The 27,010-nt window shown below is 38.1% G+C and overlaps 1 protein-coding gene across 1 annotated transcript in view; it reads left to right on the top strand.

Moving 5' to 3' along the window:
• Positions 1–6,023: 6,023 nt before the first annotated feature.
• Positions 6,024–27,010, top strand: part of PLCXD3 (phosphatidylinositol specific phospholipase C X domain containing 3) — a 102,892-nt gene continuing 81,905 nt past the window's right edge. The window contains exon 1 of the mRNA XM_075588679.1: positions 6,024–6,312. Within this exon, the coding sequence (XP_075444794.1) occupies positions 6,210–6,312 (103 nt within the window). The 5' untranslated portion in view covers positions 6,024–6,209. The remainder of the gene's footprint in view (positions 6,313–27,010) is intronic.

Raw genomic sequence — 27,010 nt, 5'->3', positions numbered from 1 at the left:
GACAGCTGAGTCGATTTGCCCAGCTAATATTTCAACACCATGTGACTTTTGATCGCTATGCCCAATGGTACAAACGTGAACGTTGATGCTCCAGAGGTAAGAAGGCTATTCCAATCATTTGAGGGAAGTTATTTTAGAATAAATTAAGAAGCAGTATAAATGCACTACTGCAAAATTCAAGAACGTGGAAGACACAGTTAATGGACTTTTCCAGCATCAGAGGACTGTGGGCTGGACTAATCAGTGATTGAAACATGATTGTTTAGTATAATACAGTTTTTAATAAAGTAATTTATTTTTTGTCATTGTTTAATCCTTGTTTTCTGGCATTTTTTTTAGCAGATTCTGCAGGATGATCGACATCAGCACCATATGTGGGTAGGACACGCATCCAGTGATAACGTAATGTGAGTCAGGCATATATTTCTTCTCTATTACTAATAAATAACAATCTCATAATTATTTTACATTTGAACCTATAAAAGTGACAGCCAGAAGTAGATGTCAGTTAAAGAAGATTGTATTATTGCAAGAAGAGTACTATTTTTTTGTCATTGTGTAATCCTTTTCATCTTTTTTTTTTTTTTACAGATTTGGCAGGCTGATTAACATCAACACTATGTTTGTGTATGAAACACATCCAGAGATAATGGATAATTAAAGTAATGTATGCATTCCATTCAACTGGCAATACCTGTACTGCGCATTCGTTCCATACAGTTCATGCATAGAGTACACATACTGGTAGTACCCTGTATCTTCCCTTAACTATGAAAAGAGTGCGAGTGGTTGATTGATTATAAGATTACTGGTGGGAGATATCTGAAGAAGAAAAGAGTTAAGGATGACTCCTAAAATTAGATTTAGGGATAGATGATATGACATATACCGTAGCTGTCTTGGTCTATCTGTGAAAGGATTCGGCCGTACATTAGGTATTCAAGAATATACAATGTTGATTACCATATTTGTCAAATACTATTATGCAGGTAAACAAAAATATAATCAAACTAGAAAGGCAGGTGTGATACCATATTCAGCCATAATAGTGAGAATAAGAATGCTGGCTAGGGAGTTTTCTTTGTATAATAACAGACATAGATTAGATAGCTAAATCAGAAGGAGAGACAGATTCTACCCCAAGAGTAGGAAGAAACAGCATGACAAGTTACCATCTTTGAAAGCATAGGACATATTTGTAATAACTCTTGACAAATAAATGTGATTTTTGGGTGCTAAACTGAATGCGAAATTATTATATCCAGCTAAGATATAATGTATTGAAGATGATTTAACATACAAACATGTACAGAAATTCAATGACCCACATATGTGTTACATACAGGTTCCATAGAATATGGATGAGCAGAAATCCAATGACCTGCATATGCGTTCCATACAGGTTCCATAGAAAACGTATGCACAGTATATTGGTAGTACGCGTTCCACACAGTGTCATTCATTCACCTATTTCTTCTCAATTAATATAATTAATAAATAAAAATCTCACAATTATTTTACAGGTGAATCTGTACAAGAGATAGCCAGATGAAGATATCGGTTGAAGAAGATTGTATTATTTTAAGAAGATTGTATTATTGTAAAAAGATTCAAGAAGATTATTTCACAAAGTCTTTGTTAAACTGTAATTTACGCTATTAAAATTTTTTCATAGTTTAAAAATACTTAGACATCAGAATTTTTTATGGGAAAAGGTGCCAGGTTACATTGAAATGAATGGGATATTATATCATATGAAATTAATTGGGATAAGAGGTGGGTTACATTGCATTTAGATTAGAGACACACACTAGCACCGCCTATCGTTACTTCAGAGTACTACGGCTATTGCTAAACTCCATTTTTGCGGCAGCAGTGCAGGAACGATCGCGAGGCCGCAACCTGAAAATAAATGTCCGGGATTTACACTTGGTTTTGCACGGCACCAAAAACAGTAAGCTTACTACGTGTGTGTGTGTGTGTGTGTGTGTGTGTGTGTGTGTGTGTGTGTGTGTGTGTGTGTGTGTGTGTGTGTGTGTGTGTGTGTGTGTGTGTGTATGTATAATGTATACATGCAAATGAACATACAGTAATATTTACAGTTGCTTTATGCTTTACTGTGGAGGGTTTTTGTCACTTTTTTTACCCACCATAACCTAAATGACAGTGGTGATTACCTTGTCTAGTCTCAAACCTGCTAGCCATTAAGACCAGCCTCACACTGATGATACCCATCAAGGTTGAAACATGTATGTGAGTGGGTCTAATGGCTTTGCATCTCATCCCAGCCTCTGTCTAAAAGCTGTGTTTAAAACAGCATGCATTGGCTTGAGGATTGGCTTGTGTAATACGAGCTTGAGACAAAAGGTGGCACTGAGTGCTCATTTGCATGTCATTTCCCAGAATCCCTTGCTGCAGTGGAAGCGCTGTATGCTGGGTGACAATGGGGAAAAACAGGGTTGCAGACCTGTCTAAGACATGCAAATGAACATACAGTAATATTTACACTTGCAATATATATATATATATATCCCCTTTTCAGGTGGCAAAAGGACATCGTGAAAGAGATTGGAAAATAAAACAAAGGGGATTGTATCTGGTTTAAACACATTTGTTAGATACATTTTTGAGTGTCAGAAATACATAAGAACAGATTGATTTAACAAGAGTTATGCTAAAAATGTGCATCTAAAAGGATCTGTTTATCAATTAACTACTCAATTATCTGTTAGTTGTACTGTTTTTTTTTAGCTGAACACTGTAGTATCAACCTCTAATTATCCAAATGTATGAGGAATGAAAAATAAAATGGGTGTAATTATATTACAAACCTCAGAGTATAAAAGTACCAGGCTACTCTTCAGGTTAATATTTAACAGTATGTACACAATGGCCTTTCCTAATGGCTTTGATTTATTTACCAATATATTATTGAAGTATAATATCTGTCAAATAAATGTAATTTTCTAACTGACCTATGGTCCTGTTTCCCCCATTAATTGCTATATCAGCATGTCCTTTTGTTACTGTTTTACAATCAATCTATATTAGTAGCATCTGAGGAGGTGATTATAACAGATGATGGATCCAGATGGCTGCAGCAAGGAATATATTTCTTATCAGCATGTGTGGCTGTCATTTCTTGGTAAGGTTATTTGCTTATTTTGATAAGGGTTTTTGTTGATGCACATTAACATTACCTCTGACCACATGGGGATCCGTTTTCCAGCAGAAGCCGTTGCAAAATTTGTATTAATTTTTAATTTATTGAGTGAAGTAAATGTGGTAGTGCCATATACATAATATAACATTCAGTAGTATAATGACCTCTGCGTGTTAAATGTTTTGAATCACTGGAATCTTGCAAAAATCTTATTTGTCAACAAGGATTTTTAAATAATATCTTGGACAATGGCTACATATTTATTTTATCACACTTCTTATAATTTTCATTTATGCATGCCACCAAATTAAAGGTAAGAGCCAAGACCACATATGTTGTGGTCTACAACCATAGAAATTATATAAATCATCCAACCTATCATATTACAAACCACTATATATATATATATATATATATGTGTGTGTGTGTGTGTGTGTGTGTGTGTGTGTGTGTGTGTGTGTGTGTGTGTGCGCTTGTGTATATATATATATATATATACATACATGCACACACACACAGTACACACTCAGTACACACTCAGACGTAAACTGGGTTTCCAAGGTCAAACAGCTGCATACTACAGTAGTGTGTTGTAACCACTGGGACACATCCCTTGAATACAACAACCTAATTGAAAATATATAATATTCCGTTGCTGTTTTCAATAATTGAATATAATTTGGGTTGGTATTAGTAATAATTAAGACTTTATCAGTCATATGTGTAGAATACATTATAAACTTCAAATTCAGCACCGGTGCTGTGGACAGCTACCACGTTATATCTGGAGTCTGAACAACGTATCCATTCATTCACTGAGATATACCAGTCACCATGGGCAGAAAAAAACAAATCTGAAAGTCATGACTGGGTTATACAGTACATTGTTTTGTGTATCGATTAGTTTCTCTCTCTCTCTCTAAGTCTCTCTGTCCAGCTCAGTTTCTTTAAATTGATACACAAGGAACAGATTTACTGCACCATATTCATTTTATCATTTGATTGCGTGAGTACTGACGAGAATTAAACATTTTGCACAGACAATCCGAGTTAGTAAAATGTCCTGTGTATTTGCCCAAAACACAAACTAGAGACTTCTGTGCACTGTGAAAAAAAAAATAAGGGCTTATAAACCTACAACGTGATATTATCCGACATGAGCAGGCAGTACACATAAACACGCAGTCCGTAGAAATGACTATGTGTATACCCCTTTTTCACAGATTGACACTTCCTTGTACAATTTGGGAATGATTCCATTTCACTGATGTTATCTGTATCTGGCATTGGGAAAAGACAACCAAAATAATATATCTATCACCTTTCCAGTTAGAATATTTTAAACATCGATATAAAGTGCTGGGGGTTGTGACCTTTAAAAAAATAAAAAAATCTCTACTTAATGATCTATGACTCATAATGTTAAAAACGTGATACAGAAGTTTAAAATATTACAATGTTTATTTTTTTGCATTTCGAGGGCTGAAGAAATGGCACAAGTTTGCTTATTGTTAACATATCTAGCAGTTTTACCCCTGACATTATACACAAATGCCTTACATCTGGTGTAATGTATTGTATTTTAATAGAACCAAATGTAGAGTGTTCTTAATGCAACAATGAGGTGTTTTATATTCATGTCAGCAGAGCAGTAAGTGAATTGGACGAGTACCAGGTTTCTTAGTTCACATACATTTTTTTCACAAGGGGGTTTAGTTGGTGGATTCCAAAAGTGCCATGGCACAGGTCCAAACAAAGCAACAATTTCCTTACAGCGTACTGTACGGTATCTCAGTTCTGGCAAACAACACCTACATCTACAAGTGAACAATGTACAGTAGAAAGAAGGACAGTCCCAATCTAATTTAGTGGGGAATAAATCCACTGTTCTCGTCTTGTTGGCCATGGGATTTGAGAACATAGATCATGAAGCATTGAAATGGGTTCTGGAGTTTACCAATAAGATGTTACCATTTCTCATCTGGAAAACATGGATTTGAAGGGATGATAGGTGCAGTAGACAGTAGCAACCTTTAAGTGTTAATATATACAATATAAATCCTGCTAAAAGTAGATACATGGACGCCAGGAGGAAAATAAACGTATTGAAGAGCAGTGATTACAAATGTAATTCACTGCCCTTGTAAGTAGTAAACAAATAGAAAAACACGTTTTAGTATGTAAAGGGTTCTATAACTTGACTCGTTAAGGTGTGGTTGTGTAGCAAACTGGGTAATTGGCACCGAAAAGACCCACAATTGCACAGCCATATACAATATTTTCCCATTTATGTAATGTCTGAATATTTTGCTTTTGTAAAATAAACGAATAATATGTATCTCATGAGATGTAATGAAGCAGCACATTTTGTTTGTTTATTTAAGGCTAGAGGTGGAAACACTAACACATCCACACAGTAAAAAGCACAGGACGCCGTGCCTTATTTTTTTAATGAATCACCTTTGTGAGATTACACAGAGCCGGACAAGAATAGACATACAGTATGGAAACAATGTTTCTTGATAAGATCAGAAACACAAGCAAGCTGGGTCTGCACAAGCTTACATGACAGGAGATAAGAAAGTCATAAACTCTATGAAAAAAAAGTGTACAGGCATTGTGTTTTAAAAGTGTTTTTTATTTGTATTTTTTTCAACAGGTATTACAAATGCTATTGCTAAAGGCATTCTCTGATTCCCCAAATAATATATACTGTATATAAAAAAAAGAAGAGATAAGAAAACGCAAAGCAATACTAACATAAAAAAAAAAGTGCAGCAATAATGAAGATGAAAGCTATCACTAACAATTGATATTAAAAATAGAACAGTGGTTTCAGACATCCAGAATACAGCTCCATTGAGAGAATGAATGCTTTCGACTAAGTAATGATGGAAATTAGCATGTGTCTGCGCCATCCTGTGGCTGTGGGTGTGGTGCAGAGCAGTGTAAACTCTAGCAGAGCCGGAGCAAAGATTGGATTCAGAGCAGGCACAGAGAGAAATCAGGCAGAGGGAGCGAGAGGAAGAGAGAGTGTGAGAGCAGAATGGCTTCATCTCAAGGGAAGAGCGATCTGCAATTCGCAGACTGGATGGCAAGTTTGCCAGAATGGATCCATAGCGTTGCTCTGACCAATTTAGCTATTCCAGGTAGGCCAGCACAATAGTCTTATTTGTGTAATCTTCTATTTGTAACTCATTAGCAAAAATGAATTGTACACTCAGGAATTATGCATCGTAGAATGATGGTTTTATGTACGTGCAACAAATTTAAATCTCAGTATAGAAAGACACAAAGTCACATACACACACACACATACACCCACACACATACACACACACATACACATACACACACACACACACACACACACACACACATACACATACACATACACACGTGTGTGTGTGTGTGTGTGTGTGTGTGTGTGTGTGTGTGTATACAGTACAGTGTAGATAGATACATATTTGTGCGTGTAAAATTGTATATATATATATATCACTGTATTGTGCATTATAGAATATATGAACATACATTTAGACAAATATATTTTGAATGTATCATGTGAAGCCCTTGTGTTATTCAGCTGTACTTCATCAGATTGGTGTATAAAATGCATTGCTGGTGACTGTGTCTGATGCTCCTTTATTTTCCTTTCTTAAGCCTCTATGAGCTGCGGCACATTGTTGTGGGTTTGGGGATTTAACAGGTAGACTTCATTTTTAAGATAAGACACGAGCGATGATTCTTTCATGATGAGATGAAAGTATTACATTAGAGGGTGAGGACCTCTGGATAAGTGATGCACACATTGGTGACAAAACGGACAGAAATCACAATCGCACATGGCTAGTGATCTTTAAATGACCTCCAAAGTTGGGGATAGAAAATACCCTGCCATCCCGTTATCACCCTAAGTGCTTACACCAATGGGGTAATGGTCATATTCTTACTGTACCCTTTCCAAAAGCGTCTCCCCGTGATAATAAAACGCCACTTGTTCGTTTATTGTATTATTAACCTTCAGGTCCCCTTTAAGCTCTGTGACATTGAATTGGGCTCATCTAACGATTTTCGCTTCACATTCAGACTGTCCCGTAGTCATTAATATTCTGATCAAGCCTCCCTTAAAGGGAAGTTTCATATAGCTATTTCACAAGTCAGAGAGCAAAGACAGCCTACTGGAAAGGCTTCAAATAGAGATTGCACAGCAGGTCACACATACGATCAGATCACTGAATCGCTCTGCTTTTACAATGGAACATGATAAAGGGATACAATGCTAAATAATGAACCCACAAAAAATGCCAATACCCCCACAATATTGAACCATTTGTTATTGCGCAATCTATCACAAGGTGTATATGTTGCTAGAAGTGGTGCCTCACTTTGAACATGGTAAACGTTTGATAAACTGTAGTGTAGTCAATGATGAAATAGATTGCATTGGGGTGTAAAGGTTATTTCACTGATACCATAATGGCTTAGTCTGCCTTTTTTAATCACATTTTTTAGTCTGAATTCGGTGAACATGGGATAAGTGTGAGTTTATTTTCTTGTTAGGAGAGAGGGCTGTAAATATAGCTATATACAGTAAGCGTGGCTCTGATGACTATGGTATCCAGTGGTGGGATTGCTGCAGGCAGTACTCGTGCTATTGGCTGATGTTCACCAACTGCTGAGTGACATCTTATATTATATTTGAGCCAAGTGTGTCCTAAGTGGATTGCATTTGGATAATTTGTTTTTAAGAATGCTATTTCTGAACTGGTACAGCTATTAGGGGACCCATAATACGGGGAATTAGTAAAGAAATATTGTAATATAAATTCACAATTTCTAGAGCAAATATAACATATTGATTTAGAGATATAAAACATTTATTGGCTACATTAAAATACAAGCTTCTATGATTATTCAAATGACTTTTTAGAGGAAACACAATAGTTGTTTGCAAGAGGCACATCATTAAAATAAATGGGTAAGAATGATAAATGTTAACTAACATATGATCCCCTGAGACCCATGAAGTCATTAAACTGTAATTGGTAAAAATACTGAAAGTCAGTTACGTTTTTGTTCAATCTTCTTTTGAGAGTGCAAGGCTGTATTGTTTTTCCTTAAAATGCTGACCTAAACTGGACATCAAGTGAACATGCAATTTAGAAGCACATGCACCTTCCTTTCCTTTCTATTTCTACACGTTTCCTTCCTTGTACAGCAAAGTGAGAAATAAAAAGGGCCTCCTTCTGACATCTACCCCTTGGCTATAATTTGCATTGTTAATTTTGCCTTACTAATATTTGTCTTCCTGTAAAGTGACCTAATAAGAATGGGACCCCAGTGTATTTGACAAGATAGACTGATATATTTGACAATAGATTGATAGGATACTTAATCCATTTGTACATACATTTCCAATTTAACTTTGTATTCATACAAAGATAATTGATGTTTATTAAATATATGGTAATAAGCCTAAGTTTGATGCCCTGAAATTAATGTTAACAGCTGGGGAATGCAGCTGCAGCTTTATTAATTTAATTATTTTTGTATTAAGGATGTTACATAGTTACATAGTTACATAGTAGATGAGGTTGAAAAAAGACATACAGCCATCAAGTTCAACCTATGCTAAATTTAGACAACAGATACTTTATTCTATATCTATACTTACTTATTGATCCAGAGGAAGGCAAACAAAAAACCCCATTAAGGGGAAAAATGAATTCCTTCCTGACTCCAAGAATTGGCAATCGGATTAATCCCTGGATCAACATCCTTCCCATATATACTTATTTTGTATATCCCTGTATACCTTTCCTATCTAAAAAGATGTCCAACCTTTTTTGAACAAATCTATTGTATCTGCCATCACAGTCTCCATGGGTAATGAATTCCACATTTTAACTGCCCTTACTGTAAAGAACCCTTTCCTTTGTTGCTGGTGAAATTTCCTTTCCTCCAACCTTAAGGGATGGCCCGAGTCCTTTGTTCTGCCCGTGGGATGAATAGTTATTTTGAAAGCTCCTTGTATTGTCCCTGAATATATTTGTATATAGTTATCATATCCCCTCTTAGACGCCTCTTTTCTAATGGAAATAAATCTAATTTAGCTAGCCTCTCCTCATAAGTTAGAATGTCCATCCCCTTTATTAATTTGGTGGCTCTTCTCTGCACTCTCTCTAGTTCCATAATATCTTTTCTTAGGATTGGTGCCCAAAATTGTACTCCATATTTAAGGTGTGGTCTTACTAATGCTTTGTAAAGGGGCATAATTATGTTTACTTCCCTTCCATCTATTGCCCGTTTGATGCAAGATAAGATCTTGTTTGCCTTTGCAGCTACTGCATGACATTGGGCATTATTGCTAAGCCTGCTGTCTACAAGCACTCCTAAATCCTTCTCCATCAGGGATTCCCTCAATATATCTCCATTTAATTTGTAAGTCGCCTTTTTATTCTTGTAACCCAAATGCATAACCTTACATTTATCTGTGTTAAACCTCATTTGCCATTTACCTGCCCACGTTTCCAGTCTCTCCAAGTCCTTCTGAAGAGAAATTACATCCTGCTCTGATTCTATTACCTTACACAATTTAGAATCATCAGCAAAGATGGAGACTTTGCTCTTGATCCCAACCTCAAGGTCATTAATAAACAAGTTAAAAAGCAGGGGTCCCAGTACCGATCCTTGAGGTACTCCACTCACGACTTTAGCCCAACCTGAAAAAGTTCCATTTATGACAACCCTCTGTTGTCTGTCCTTTAACCAGTTTTCAATCCAGTTGCATATATTATTACTGAGTCCAATTTTCTTTATTTTGTACACCAACCTCTTGTGTGAAACCGTATCAAAAGCCTTTGCAAAATCTAAGTAGACCACATCAACTGCATTACCCTGGTCTAAATTCCTACTTACCTCCTCAAAGAAACAAATAAGGTTAGTTTGGCAAGATCTATCCTTCATAAACCCATGCTGACTATTACTAATAATTTTGTTTTCCATTAGGTATTCCTGAATATTATCCCGTGTTAAACCTTCAAGTAGTTTCCCTACTATTGAAGTCAGGTTTACAGGTCTGTAATTCCCCTGGTGTGATCTAGCTCCCTTTTTAAATATAGGCACCACATCTGCTTTACGCCAATCTTGTGGTACTGAGCCTGTGGAAATGGAGTCCTTGAATATTAAATACTGTATAATGGTTTTGCTATTACTAAGCTTAACTCCTTGAGAACTCTTGGATGTATGCCATCGGGGCCAGGTGCCTTATTAACTTTAATTTTTTCAAGTCGCTTATGAACTTCTTCCTCAGTTAACCAATTGGTCATTAATATGGAGGTTGTGGCTTCCTCCTGTGGCGCTACTATTAAACTTGATTCTTCCCTGGTAAACACAGAGGCCAAGAATTTGTTTAATACCTCTGCTTTTTCCTTATCTCCAATAATCTGCCTACCAATCTCACACTGAAAGGGTCCTATATTTTCTTTTCTCATTTTTTTTTTATTAAGGTACTTAAAGAACTTTTTAGGGTTGACCTTACTTTCTATTGCAATCCTTTTTTCATTATCCATTTCTGCTAATTTAATTGCCCTTTTGCAATTTTTGTTACATTTTGTTACATTCCTTATAATTCTGATACGATGTCTCTGTCCCTTCTGACTTAAAGAATCTAAACGCCTTCCTCTTCTTGTCCATTTCCTCCCCTACCTGTTTATTTAGCCACATTGGTTTTGACTTATTTCTTTTATACTTATTACCCAATGGTATACACTGATAAGTGTGCTTTTCTAACAATGTTTTAAAGACTGCCCATTTATCTACATTTTCCCCTGCAAAAACATCATCCCATTGTATTACTACTAGATTAGACCTCAGTTTATTAAAATCTGCCTTTCTAAAGTTTAAAGTCTTTGTTGAACCCAAGTAATCTGTTTTTTGATAATTTATTTCAAATGAGACCATGTTATGATCACTGTTACCCAAATGTTCCAGGACTTGAATATTTGTTATTACTTCTACATTGTTTGATATGACCAAATCCAGAACTGCCCCTCTCCTGGTTGGTTCCTCAATAATTTGGGTCATATAATTATCTTCATGCACCTCCAAAACCTGTTTCCTTTTGTTGTAACGCTAATCTCATTGCCCCAGTCTATGTCTGGATAATTAAAAACCCCCATTATGCAAACATGACCCAGTTTTGATGCCTTCTCCATTTGCAAAAGTATTTTAGCTTCCTCAATCTCACAGATATTTGGTGGTTTATAGCATATTCCCACAAACATTTTCTTTATACTTTTACCTCCACTGCTAATTTCTATCCACAAGGTCTCTACATTTTCATCATTCCCTTCATAGACATCATCCCTTATAATAGGTTTTAGATCTGGTTTAACATTCAGACATACTCCACCTCTCCTTCTATTTGTTCGATCCTTCCGAAAAAGAGAATACCCCTTTAAATTAACTGTCCAGTCATGAGTTTCATCCCACCATTTTCAGTAATGCATATGATATCATACTGCTCCCTTGTAGCTATTAATTCAAGCTCCCCCCATTTTATCTGTCAGGCTTCTTGCATTAGCAAGCATGCATTTAAGTTTTTTTTCAGCCTGTACTATTATCTTATCTGCTCCTTCCTTTCTGCTCCCACTTGGTTTAGTCTTTAGAAGTTTTCTAGCTTTATCTGTATTTACTATGGGTGTCTCACTGCTTCTCACTGTCTCATGAACAAGGCAAAGCTAAGACAAAGTAGCTTGTGGCAAACACAGTTACATCCTAGTGAATCTAGGGTTATGCTCGGCAACTTTCTGGGGGGAGGGACTGGCTCTATATAGTATAGCCAGTGAATAGGGGTAGAGCTGAAGTGATTGCAAGCACAGGTGAGTGCTTGCAAATCCAAGGGAAGGTCTGTTCTGAGAGCTCACCAACTCTGCAAGAGCCTGTACTATTATCTTACCATCCTAGTTTAAAATCTCCTCCAACCTTTTTAGCATTCTCCCCCTAGCACAGAAGATCCCTCTTCATTGAGGTGCAATCCGTCCCTAGAATGTAGATGGCACCTCTCAGAAAAGGAGTCCCAGTGCTCTAAAAACCCAAACCCCTCCTTCCTGCACCACTTTCTTAGCCATGCATTAACCTCCCTGATCTCTGACTGCCTCCCTGCGGTAGCGCATGGCACTGGTAGTATTTCAGAAAATACTACCTTGGAAGTCCTTGCCTTAAGCTTTTGGCCTAGATCCCTGTAATCATTTTTTAGGACCCTCCATCTTTCTCTAACTTTGTCATTGGTGCCAACATGTACCAAGACCGCCGGGTCAATCCCACCCCCCCCAACAATCTGTCTACCTGATCCACAATGTGCCGAACCCGAGCACCCCGGAGACAACAAACTGTTCGGTTCATGCGGTCCCGGCAACAGATTGCCCTATCTACCTTCCTAATAATGGAGTCCCCTACCACCACAATCTTTCTTTGCATCTGAGCATCCTGAGTCCCCACTGTGCTGGAGGAACTATTCTCCTGGCTTCTAGAGGAATTAGTCTCCCCCAGCCTTGCCATTTCTGCCCCAACATTCCCAATATCTTCACTCAACATGGCAAATCTATTGGGATGTGTCAGCTCAGTTCATACTATATTTCAAAAGACTGGTTTTGTTTGCATTGACCACCCAATAGTATCAAATGTCATATACAGTAAATGGAATAGGTAAACAAAAACAAACAAAAAAAAGATTCTCCTTCAATATTTGATTAACACACATTTTTTATATTTTCATTGACAATATTGGTTGAACTCTTACCTCCCATGTCACTCTCACGTTCTCCCCATGTCTCTCCCTACCATGTCACCCTATCCCTCCCATGTTGTCTATCCCGTGTCACATACTACCTCCATAGAAATGAAGCAAAAAGAGCAGCACTCCAAAATAGTGGTTAAGAGGTTAGTATTTATTCATCCAACATCTCAGTCCAACACAGAAGACCTTTCTCAAGGTGAAGACAAATGTACATGCTTCGTTTAAATCCAAGTGCATTATTTTTAAATTATCTCAATTTGTACAATGTTTTCATATCCCAGAGGCACCTTAGATGGAAATAAGAGTACTTGAACATGCTAAATGGAAGGAACATGAACAGTGATTGACACTACCTGTTGATTTCAACTTTTACAATGTTTGGTTAAATTCGCAAACACGCTTTCTCCGTACTTGCTCTCTCTAAAAGCCTATGGAAGAAATCTCACACGTGATGATTTCAACACTATACATTTCTTCTCTCCTGCTTTAACTCTGCTCTCTCTATAACCAAACAACATTACTTCCCCTCACTCATCAACACTCACAAGTGAAATCCACACCATATTTTCTCTGTGTTTGACTCCCTCTTCCGACCTTCTCCTGCCACTTCCCTTCCGCCAATTCTCCTCAAGCTTTTGCCGACCACTTTAAAGGCAAGGTGGAATCTATCCACAAGGAAATTCATTTTGTCCCTTCCATCTCCTCTCTGCTTTTACTTAAACCTCAATCTTCCCCTCTTGAATACTTTTATTCTTTTACAGAGTTGGAAGTTTCTCTTCTTTACCACATGCCCTCTTGATCTAATTCCATCACACCATATCAGAACTCTTACTCCTGGCTTAGTACCCACTCTCACCCATATGTTGAACTGCTCCCTGTCTTCTGACATTTCCCCCACTCCTTTAAGCATGCAGTGGCCATACCTATTCTCAATAATACCCTAGATCCTACATGCCTTACTAACTACTGTACAGCTCTGTATCCCTCTTACCTTTTGCAAACCAATAGAATATTCGTGTTCTCCTATATAATCAACTTTCTTAATTCCCATGCCCCTCTGGACCCGTTACAATCTGGCTTTCATACAGCTCACTCAACGTAGACGGTGTTCACAAAAGTAGCCAATTATTTAAATGAAGCAAAATCCCAAGGCCTAATTTCCATACTTATCCTGTTTGATCTCTCTGCTGCCTTCGATACTGTTGATCACTCTCTTCTCCTTCATATTTTAAACTCTCTTATTATCCACAAGCAAGCTCTATCAGGGTTCTCAACATAAATCTCCCATCGTACATTTTTTGTCTCTGTATCTGGTTTACATCTCCTGTTTATTTATCTGTTTTGTGACCTCTCTTTTTCTCTTTCTACACACTATCACTTGGTGACCTCATCAACTCTTTTGGTTATACAGTAGGTATTATCTCTATGCAGATGATACACAAATAGTATATCAATCTAACCTCACGCCTGCAATCCAGTCGCAAGTCTCTGATTGACTCCTGGATATATAATTGTGGCTGATGCTTCCTCGCCTTAAATTTAACATCTAAAACCTTATATTTCCCACTAAATGTGACCTTATATACCCTTTTCCTATAGTTGTAAATGGTACTACAATCTATCCTGTTCCAAAATACATTGCCTAGGAGTGACATTTGACTCTTCCTTTTCAATTCACATTGACGACGTGACAAAAATGTGTCACTTCCTCCTTCTTACATTGCCAAGATCCACCCTTTTCTTTGTCTAGTAGGCTAATACTACTGCTAAAATTCTAATCCCTACTTCACAACTTTCTCTTTTGCAATCTATCCAAAATTCTGCTTCTAGAATAAATTCACTTTCTCTCAAAACAGTCCCTGCTCATCTCCTCCTTAAATCCCTCTCCTGGTTTCCCATCAAGTTTTGGATCACATGTAATGTTCTCCTCCTTACCTGCAAGGATCTCTATTCATTTGCTCCTCCCTACATATCAGCTCCCATGTCTCGTTATTCCCTTGCTTGTCTCATATGCTCTATCCATAACTCAGCAGAGCAGAGATTCCTACCGGTTATCAGGTTTTTCTACCATGCGATTTTAAACACCTTTGTTTGTGAGTGTGCAGTTTTAAGGTCTTCATCAACCTAATACATGTATTACATGGTAACACACTATGGGGCATGCACTTCAGCTTTTTGTTTCTAGTGGTTTAGGAATACTTTTGATTTTACAGTTTTTTAGCGCTGATTATCTGTCTTTTTTGATATATATACACATATTATTATTAGGAAAAGGATTATGTATAATAAAATTCCCCACAGAACCCTATGGTTATCCTGCTTTTTGACAAATTGTCCTTATGGACAATGTTACGCAGACTTGATTTAAACCCACTTTATTAATTTGAATATTATTATTTTGACTTGCTGTATATTAAAGATGGTAGCATTCAGCACTGATGTGCTGAATAATTTGGTGAAATATGACTGAAATAAAGTATAGTAAAATTGTCACATACTGTATTAAAGATGTGTGTTAACAAGATACAGACAATTATTATTATTATAATTATGTAGCCAGTGATAAAGCAACTAATACCAATTTAACTCAGAATATCACTGTTTCCATAGGACTTAATGGCAGTGAGGGTGTAGATTATAACTATCATTGTAAACAATGATGCATGCTACAGCTGCAATATATTCTTCTCATAGGATTTTACAATCTCAAGGGCAAGAGAGAAGACTGGAAAAACAATGTGAAGAAAAACTGGTGCCATTGAGGCTTCATTGTTAGAGAATTGATGTCCAATTTTACATCCAGCTACGGTGTACTTTTTTCTTTTGATATAGCAGTTGCCATGATGCAGTCCGGATGAGGAATCAATGTGGCTATGGTGATAACATCCTTAAAGATATAAGTTATAAGGGTGTCTTTAATGGCAGGATGGGTTAACAGGAAAATACAAAAATGAATACAATCTTGTCAAAATTCTTTAGTGAGGTGGAGTGTCAAAAATCATAGGTGAAACAAAGAAGATGTACGTACTTATAGTTATAGCTGAGGTTTGAAATGAAGGGAAATTAATTATTTATAGAGATTATTATTATTATATGTGAGGTGAAAACTATGTATAATGAATTTAAGAAGTGAGGGGCCTAAAGGTAAAATTACAGACAATGTCCCGGTACCATCAAACTCCATTAAAACTGAGTTAATAATGCACCCGGTTAGAAAATAAAAGAATTATTACTACAATATTATGGTGGAATATATTAACATTGTGGTAATAATTTACTGGGTGTGATATTTTATGCGGAATCGCAATGAGGGAATTGAGGCGACAATTACCACATCGCATTCCTAATATTTCTATCATAGGCTTCTGTTATAACGATTATTACAGAACCCTATGGTAGAAATTATATTACCCATTTGATGTGTTTACCAAGCTCCAGTATACCACAGGCATCAAAGGAGTTAATATAATTAAAAAAAAACATTATGTACCTACCTCCCTGGTCTCTCTTGGTGGCTAGTAAAGCATTGCCATGAAATGCTTTACTAACCGCTACGGTAATCAAGGGGCTAACTCCTACCATCATCTCCCGGGTGGCCTAACCTCCCACCCTGGAGTAACTACCTCCATCATCTACCCCCGTAACTCCAACTCTAGACTAATTGCCAATAGCCATGTTAGCCAAATGTGACTAATAGTGCTTTAGTGAATGCAAATACATACAAAACATGTATAAAAAAATAAATAACACTACATAACAAATAATAAAAAAAAAATGTAAACCGTAAGTCATTGATTGTCACTGTGGCTACCCAGGCCCTCTCAAAGGGGACCTAGATAGCCACATTGGCAATTAATGGTAACCTACACTACCTACCCCCCTTGGCTACCTTACTGGCTAGTAAAGCATTGTCATACAATGCTTTACTAACCGCTAAGGTAACTAAGGGGTTAACCCCTACAAACCCCCAACACCTCCAGGCAGCCTAACTACGCACCCTGGGTTTAATTCTCCAATCACCCCCCGCCTACCCCCATTAACATCCCTCTCCCAAAACACCTACTCCACCAAACCCCCCACAACTGGACTAATAGGACAAATGTGGCAAATAGGCTTTTGGCCATTCAAAATCATCAAAGAAAATATATATTAAGAAAACACATTAAAAAAACAACCATATCAGTATCAGTTCCCTGACCCAAGCTATGGAGTGCACCACGGAAGCCCCCTGAGTAACAGTGAGACTTGAGCCATCCCCTGACCAGCACCCACTTTCGTTTACCATGCCCATTTGTTAGGTTTTAAATGTGTATGCTTTAGGCTATTGTCTAATTGCTAATAAACTTTTTTACAACCTGCACTATCCTGCCATCATTTCTCTCATCCACATGTGATCACTATACTGCTTAACAAGAGGTGTTATATTGAGAGCCCACACCTGTGATTGAAGACACCTACCATGTTTTGTGAGAGCTGACCTATTCATTGTTTTTTTCCATTTTCTTCACATTATACTCAGCATTATTTATACCTGTTATTTATGCTTTTGCCAGCGCTCCCCTCTTTTTTCTACCACTTGTGTGTATTATACAGTATCATTTTTATTAGCAAGGGAAAGATACAAAGTACATTAGAAGTACTAATATACAATCATACATAACAACATTAGCACTGTCAATATGGGCAACGAGGATCTTATAATAAAGGTGAAGCCAAGTCATTGCCCTATCATCTGGATGAATATACTGGTACAGGATGTCCCTGTATTTACAGTACATCATATTGTGGCTCATCTGGCCAAATATATTATGTGAATGTATTTGTAAACTTTATTTTCTGTGTGTAATGTAACTGTAATGTATTACATCCCTGAGGTAAGAGAATGGATCATGGCCCGTGAGTCGGATCTTGCTCGACAGGATCTTAATACAAATGTGAAAATCTGTGCATCAAATTGTAACATGCAAATCATACGAGAATTATTATTCCCTAATACAACATAATTAGCATATAGTGAATGTAATTAGTATTTGGAGCACCTGTGGTTTGAACTGTGATTGGCTGGACATACACCCCCCTTCCCCCTAATTTAGCCAATTCGAGACATCTGCTGGGTTTATAAACTGTTTGTCTGCAGTGGGTAAAATCATCCCTGATGAAGTAGATTCTAACTACGAAAAGCGTAGGATATTCGTTAGCCAGTATTGGTATTATAAATTCTTTTTTGCACGATTCTACTCCCTGTGTTTGTGAGCTGTTCTTCTGACTACAACCAGACAGTCGCTTACCAGTGACGTGAGTCTAGTGACATCAACGCCCGCTGCTTTGAGACACAGCTGGTGTTCTTTACGGCTTACAACCAGACTCGTGCAGGAACCTCCTCAGTTATTAATCTACCACTAGAGCCAATCCTCAAAGGAGACACCAGGAATCACGGATCGCGACTACTGGGACCCAGCATTACCTGTTTACCGAGAGTGACTAAATACATATTTTCCTGGAAGCTGTGATGTTTGTCGGATGAGGAGACCAGCAGAGCACTGTTATGGTAACATGTGCCTATACATGTAATGCTTGTTATGATCTTGTCGGATGTACGTGCGATACTCACCTTTTTCAAATTTGCCTAATATATTTGAATATACTACACTATGAGAGTTGTGCGCTGTTTGTTTTTTCCTTCGACATGATCTTGCCTGACCCCAGCTGACCATTCCAGTCCTCACCCATAGATACCACCAGGTCGCAGCCCCGAGGAGAACTGATGTGCCCTCCTGTAGGAGTGCTCCAACTTTTTCCTGCATTCAATCTCGGCCGGCCAATTGTGGCCCGCAGCGTAGATGTTATGGCTGCAATTGTCTGGGTCACCTATGAATGGATTGCCCTACTGCCCCATGGGTGAATTGCCCTACTGCCCCATGGGTGGATACTGCACCTATGGATGGATAGCCCTACTGCCCCCCTTTTCTGTGGCCATGTTCCACAGCACCCCATCAGCTCGCTTACGTGTGGCTAACTCCGATGTGGGAGCAGCGCCCAGTGATCTAGATCACCCCTCACATGACTCCAGCCCAAGTTCCCGTGGGGTACTGCTGAACACCAAGTGGTCACGATCCACCAGGAGCCCCCTGATGCCAAGCAGCCATGCCTGCACCAATAATGATTGGAACCAATAAGACTACAGGGTGAATGAGTAATGTATCCTCTATAACTCTGGTTCAACCTGATATAGTCTGGCCGGAGCATCTTGTGCCTTGAGCCAGAACTCAGGAGCAATTAATAAAAGAAGAACCTCTAGGACTTCAACTTCTCAGATTGGTCAAGAAGAGATTGTCATCCTGAATCTGGAACCAATACAAAAAGAGCAGAGTCAAGAGGGGGTCAGCGTAGAAACACAAATCTGTCCAATAATAACAAAAACCTGTAAAACAAATATAATCACTGCGCTTCTCCGTATAAGGAGCATGCAGCTAGTGAAGGAATTGGCCATACAAATGTGCAAAACAAAAAGTGAACCCCTGCGCTTCTCCCTTAGGGATAGCAATCAATGGCGAATATATATATATATATATATATATATATATATATATATATATATATATATATATATATATATATATATATATATATATATATATATATATATATATGTATGGTGTAAATACCTATAAGAAAAAAGGAGACTTTTGGTATACATCCTTTGATCAAATAATGCCAAGCCTGCTAACCACGTCAAGGTAAGCCTCAATTAGGTTTCTCAAAGGGTCTTGAGATGGAAGTTTGAGGATTCACTCCCATTACACTACTATGGTGTAATTTAATATATTTAGCCAATCACCTGCAACTGCTTATTGAACAGTTTGTGGCAGGCCAGCCCCTCCTCTTCTAGGTATATAATCTCCTAGCAAGGTCCCCTTATTTCACTTCACTTGCAGACATGTGAGTTTCTGTTCTGGTATATACCAGTTTTTAACTGCACTAGGTTATATAAGCATATGCTTTGATATTTTAACCCCTTCTGGGCTTATTTCACATAACACTAGTATGCATTTAGCGTAGGGACCTGCTAATGAGACTTACCTTGACGTGGTTAGCAGGCTTGGCATTATTTGATCAAAGGATGTATACCAAAGTCTCCTTTTTTCTTATAGGTATTTACACCATATATATATATATATATATATATATATATATATAATCAAAAAATAAATAGATGATACCGTTCTGTGGCTAACGAAATGCTTTTATTTGTGCGAGCTTTCGAGATACACTGATCTCTTCAGTGTATCTCGAAAGCTCGCACAAATTAAAGCATTTCGTTAGCCACAGAACGGTATCATCTATTTATTTTTTGATTATTGAAGCTCGGCTAACACGGTACTGATACCTCTACATGTATATATATATATATATATATATATATATATATATATATATATATATATATATATATTCCCCATTGATTGCTATCCCTAAGGGAGAAGCGCAGGGATTCACTTTTTGTTTTTGTTTAACAACAAAAACCTACAGAGGATATTGTAAATATTTCTACTACCACTACACACTACCCACTCATTAACCTCCACTGCTAATATCACTTTACCCAATGTAAATATTGTGGAACTACCGAGGCAGGAACCATCATTGCTCCACTGTCAGAAACAACTAAACAGAATCTTAGAAAAAAATGTATGCTGAGCAAGTTATGGGCAATATGCACTTATCTCATTTAGGTTGGGTGCTGAACCAATTCAGAGGAAAACCATGCACTAGAAATATTTATAGGCAGTTGTGTAGATGTACTTATTCTATCCAAGAGTGCATAGAAAAAAACGTTATGTTTTGAGAGACAAGATCTAAATATGAGTTCTTGCAAATTCAGATTGCGTTCTGAGTACTTTCTCACTAACTCATCCTTTTTTTATCTCAGCTGTACCATTCTTCACAGACTGTAGCACAGCTCACCTTATTAGCTGAAAGGTTATGGATACAATTGTAACAGGGACCATTAGTCAGAAGATTTTATTATAACAACATTGTAAAATTAGTAGTTTGATATAGATTCGATTTGTCTGGCCATGTTTAGCATCATTGCTATTATTTTTTGTCTTGTGAATTGTTAGTAATTTACCTACTTTTTGTACATTGCAATCATTTCAAACACTATGCTGTACAGATGCAGCAATGACTATCCGAACACTTGCCGTTGAAAATCTGGGGCAATCTCCCAGTAATGGTGCCACATTTCTGTGACATTTCTGCAAACAGACTAATGGCCCATCGGATTAACACCACGGGGATCCCTAGCAGTCTCATTCAGTAGCTTTAGCATAGAGAAGTGCTCCAACAGACTGCCAAGGCGCCTGAAGCGACTTTAAGGAGGTCCAAATGTGGATTCATGACAGATCTGGTGGAAACATGGGTCTGATTGTAGCGTATCTCTGTGGGTTTGGTAAAGGTTGGGTAAATGTGTTAGTAGCCAAGGCCTCAAGGAGTAGACATATCACCTGTAAAGGAACATGGGAAACTGAAGCTACATTGTGGGGCAATGAGTAGTAAAACGTTTTGGAACATTTGAAAAGTACAGATGTAGCAAGACTGGTGTCCCCGATGCTGGGGATGAACAAGCAAAGGTCAGTAGTGGCGAGGACTGTACCAACCATTAGGGAGCTGCTTTGGGGTCAATGCTTCTGAATGGGACCCCGCACAGCATTACTCCTTCGGTGCTGTGACTGCTTTGGTCATAGAACCAAGTCTCACTACACCACTATTCTTACCAAGAACCCATTCCAGTTATGGTTTGTTCAGTTTTCAGTAGGTCAGAAAGGTATAATATGAAGGGATCAGAAGGTGCTGCCTGGGTACTTAGCAACCAGATTGGTGATGAGAAGAGGACCAATATGTTAAGCATTCATTAAATCTGTTATTTTGTCATTTCTCTACATCTCCTACCTTTATTTCATAAAGTATTAAGCTTTTATCTCAATGGGACTCAAAGTGCTTCAGAATTACAATAAAGTGTGTGGCACGTAGTTCTGTACATATGATTTAACAGGCACAATTCCCTGCCCAACTTACAATCTATATGTATATTATGAAGCCTGAGGCCCAGTGAAATAATGTGATTTTGCAAGGTCATAAGGTTCTGGTACTGGGATTTGAACAAAGCTTGTTTGATTCATAGGCACTGTCATTGTTTTCAGAGTTGGGGCCTTTACTAACAGAGCCTCTTCTTCAGCCCCTCCGATTGTTTTACACCAATGTTACACGTTTTTTAACTCCTATTTCTATTTAAACTATTGTTTAATTAAATGCTCAATGTAGACATCTTTACTCGTCTGCTTATTCTAGTAGTGTACCACATTATTGTTTAATATGTTATATTGATTTTGTAGAAAGCGGTTATCATTTTGTATCTTACTTGTACATGTACATGGTATAGCTGACAAAAGTTAGACGTCTGAGTCACACCGCAAGTAATTACACATTCAGCTGGTGTTCGCAGCTCCTCTGTGAGCTCTGATTGCAGCAGCAGCAGCTCATTTCATTATTTTCCAAATACTCTAAGCCTTTCTGATTACTTTTCTCTGAGTATTAATATTTCAGATGAAATAATATTACGGAACAAGTTATATTTCCAGCAGTGATTGCACTGTATACTGTACGTTTCCTCATATCCTCCATAATGCTTCATTGGATGTACAGTATGGGCGCTTTTCAAAATGTGTAAAAAGGCACATTGTATAGACATTAAAAAAAAATTATACTTTATATATTATTGTACAATCTGCATTGGTCAGTTACTGTATGTGTTGAAATTAGCTCAGTTGTGTTGAAGATATTCTACCATTTGTTTTTAAAAATAAAGTATGAATGATATCAATAACAAATGCTGAATAAAAACACTGCTTAATTAATTACTCTAGTCATGGTCATTGACACTGTTTAGGTAATTAGAGACCAGCTCTGATATAAAGATGCCTCCAAATACTTGAGAAATGCAGTTAACCAAAATATATACTGTACACAATAGCAAAATAAATGTATTATTAAACCTTGTTTCAGGAAAGACATTAAAAAATAGGTCATCAGTTTACAAATGATGTGCAATCTCAGAATCATTTAAACCACCGTTAAAGTGCATTCAAATAATGCAATTGATATAGTTTTTTCATTGCATCTATTTATAAAGTAAATTAGCATCATATTTAACGTCTGGCAGGATATGGCCACGTGATGACTATTACATGTTTGTGACCTCACAGCGGTGATACGAACAGAAGAGCAAGGTTCTTCTCTCCAGTTCAGACTGTATTCACCGCTCCACATGTGATATCCCCTAGAAAACAAGCAAAAATAAACGACATTCAGAAACATCACAAAGGCCAAATATTGAGTTATAAATTTCCCACCCAAATGCGTTCATGTATACAATAAATATTGAGAACATTTTTGTTTAGACGTGCGCTAATATGAAAGATAATACGTAATAATATATGAAATATACAGTAATTTAGTATGAAAACCCTGGCTGTGCTCAAAGCTGTGACCATGCACCCGATTCAGTAAGCGCCGATAAGTGGGAATTATCGGCAACTTTTCTTCCCGATAAAAAATTCTCGGCATCCGGCTGCCGATAAGCCACTTATCGGCACTTTTTGAACCCGGCTGAATTCAGGTAGCCCCGATCAGCTCTTCGGTGCTGATCGGCACTCCAGAATGGAGAGTTTATTGGGAATCCAGCCCGCCAACTAAAGTTGGCAACTTGGTGGAGGAGAAGCATCGGCAAGGGCGACACTTAGAAAAAATCAGTCCTTTTTCCTGCCTGTGACTGATGCCGGGGGTCTCCGGAGCTGATACCCGTACCGGAGCCCCCCCGCATGCATCCGAGGCAGGAAAAATGCATGTACAGCCCACTTCATTACCTTAGCGGCAAACCGCTAAGGCAATGAAGGGGTTAACCCACCGTGCCAGCTTTATTGTGGGTAGCGGGTGTGGGTGAAGGGGGTATTTGGCCCTGGGTGTGAGTTTAGGGCTTGCGGGGGGGTTGCGGGTGCACTTAACCCCTTCACGACCGTAGCAGTTAATACCGCTACGGTCATGAAGGGGTTAAGCCCTCCCGCTACCCACCCGAAAGCCCTAAAAAAACACCGTTGGGGCTAATACCCCCTTCACCCACCCCCACTACCCACAATAAAAAATAATCACACACACCAGCCCCACAATAAATAAATAAATAAATATCTCTATATAAATAAATAAATAAATATATATATATATAACCCCAACAACCCCTAACATAAACATATATGCACATCAATGATACTATAGGGCGGCGGGGGCCCTCGGGTGTTACCCGCAGGCCTGCAGTACTAATTATGTGCCCCCCCAAATTAATGTCTAAACACATACATACTTATAAAGAAATAACCCCCCCCCTAACACATACAGTATAGTAATAGCCACAATTACTATTATCCACAAATGGATAATAGTGAATGTGCCCATTTTAAATACATAAACAGCAATAAATACATTAAATACATATAGCACTCACCCATCTCCGGCTGCCACGATGAAGGCCATCCTCATCTTCATCCTGCCCATTTGCCCTCCACTGCTGCAAAACAGACACAAGAATGAAAACATCCAATGTAATGTCCCCTAACCCCTTAATCACCATAGTGGTTATTAACCGCTACAGTCATTAAGGGGTTAACCCACCCTCACCCACCTCTCGGGACGCCTACATACCCTCCCCCACTAACCCCCCACCCCGTGAGGCCTAACCACCCTCACCCACCATCCACAAGGGAGGCTTACCCACATACCGTTGGGGAAACCCCCCCCCCACCCCCAGTACCCACAATAAAAACAATACAGTGACCCACAATAAACATCATTATATTTATTAAATACATTACCCACCCCTGTGCCCCCCCATAAATACAAGATTTATCCTTTTACAAACAGGGTTCATAACACAGCCACACGCAAGTCCCCGGTGGGCTGGCGGGGCACCTAACAGACATACAGGGTACCAGCAGCCCTTTTCAAACAGGTTATGGAGGCCTGCTGGTGGGTCCCGCCAAGCGCCATGGCCCCCAGGTGGTCTACTTGGGTCACCGTGGGCCACAATTGGGTCCCCACGGTAGGCCCAAGGATGTCTGGGAGCCCCGGGTCAGACCCACAGGTGTCTGCGGGGCCTCGGGTGGTTCCCACGGGGGTCTGGGGAACTCACGAGTGCTCACTACAGGTCCGCGGTGCCCCCACGGATGTGGGACCACTGCTTCATTCCTGCTCCTATGGGTCGGCGGTGCCCCCACGGATGTGGGACCACAGCTTCATCCCCGCAGACTACGGGTCCGCGTGCCCCCACAGATGTGAGGCCACCGCTTCATCCTCGCATGTGTCACCCATGGAACCACCAGCCTGATACCCGTGAGATACCCGAGGAGACCCGCAGGTGGTCTCCAGAGGTCTCATGCAGAACCACGGAACAAACCCTGAATGTAAAAAAAAATAAACCTGGCCTAAACATTCAATACATACACCCCCCACCCCCCCCCCAACACCTACAGTACAATAATGTGCAAAATAACTATTATCCAGATAGGGATAATAAATTATTTGCCCATTATTAAAAACATTAACTAGCATATTCAAATAAATAAAGTACTACTGACCTCATCAATAAGAAGTCTCCGTCGTCAGCAACATCCTTGTCTTGCCCACAAAATACATAGCCAAAACAAAGCCAATACATTGCAATTACATTCAGATATCAATTAACCCCTTAAACACCTTATCGGATAATAACCGCAAAGTTAATTAAGGGGTTAAGCCACACTGGCCCGATACCCACCCTTCACCCATGAATTTGTACAGTGGCTTCATCATGCAAATATATATATATATATATATATATATATATATATATATATATATATATATATATATATATATATATATATATATATATATACACACACACACATGATGAACCAATATAAAAATAAATGTAGAAGGGTTATCAAAAACATGCTGTACTCCAAATAACACTTCTCCATACAGACACACTACAATAAAATGAATTTCCTTTAATAATCCTAACTGAACTTACAATCACAATCATCAACTTCCAAACAAATACCTCAAATGCCAATCAACACATAGCATTTACATTGTATATATGATGCATACAATCTATGCACCATATACATTCTGCAAATGAATGTTAACAATAACATTGCAAGCAAAATACAGATACCTCCCAACAAGTATACAATTTAAACCAATCCAGTAAGCATAAATCAATTACTATTCATTAATGACATCCCTAAACAATTTACATTCCATCCCTAACAATTAAACAATTAACAAATTCAAGCCTTTAACATAACAATTTAGCCTGTGAAAAAATATAAGTACCAACAAGAATACAAAATTGAAAAACAAGGCTAACCCTGACCTCAAGTACACCGTACAATATCAACAATTACATCTATCTAATTTTAAAATACTTTAAACACAAATTGAAGCATAGCAGCATAGACAAATTAATTTAAAACACATCAAATCAAGCTTTTAAAACAACATCATTTTTTACCCTGTATGTATATATCTCTCTAGACATACATACATACATACATACAGTACAGTGGCAAGAAATGATATACCACAAAAAAATAAATACACATGTAAAAAAAAACATTTAAAAAAATTAACAAGTTAAATAAAATACATTTCTTTAGCTCACTTACCATTATTTGACCCCACCGACTCCCGTTGAACAGCTTACTCACGAACAAAACCACCAGGCACAGGAACCCATAAAATAAAAAACCATAAAAAAATAAACATTAAACTAAAAATCCAAATCAATCCTGGTACTAGAGCCAATCAGAGTAGGGATAGACTTCCCACGCTCTGATTGGCTACCGTACCATGTGAGGACGACCATGTTTCTTTTAATGACATAATCTTAAAGGGAATTGAAGCAAAGCCATTCTGATTGGCTGTGCTTTCATTGCCTTTAAGTGACG

This window comes from Ascaphus truei, chromosome 1, assembly GCF_040206685.1.
Source record: "Ascaphus truei isolate aAscTru1 chromosome 1, aAscTru1.hap1, whole genome shotgun sequence".
Classification (NCBI taxonomy): Eukaryota; Metazoa; Chordata; class Amphibia; order Anura; family Ascaphidae; genus Ascaphus; species Ascaphus truei.
The sequence above is the reverse complement of the archived record's forward strand: the minus strand, read 5'-3'. Positions and strand labels throughout refer to the sequence as shown.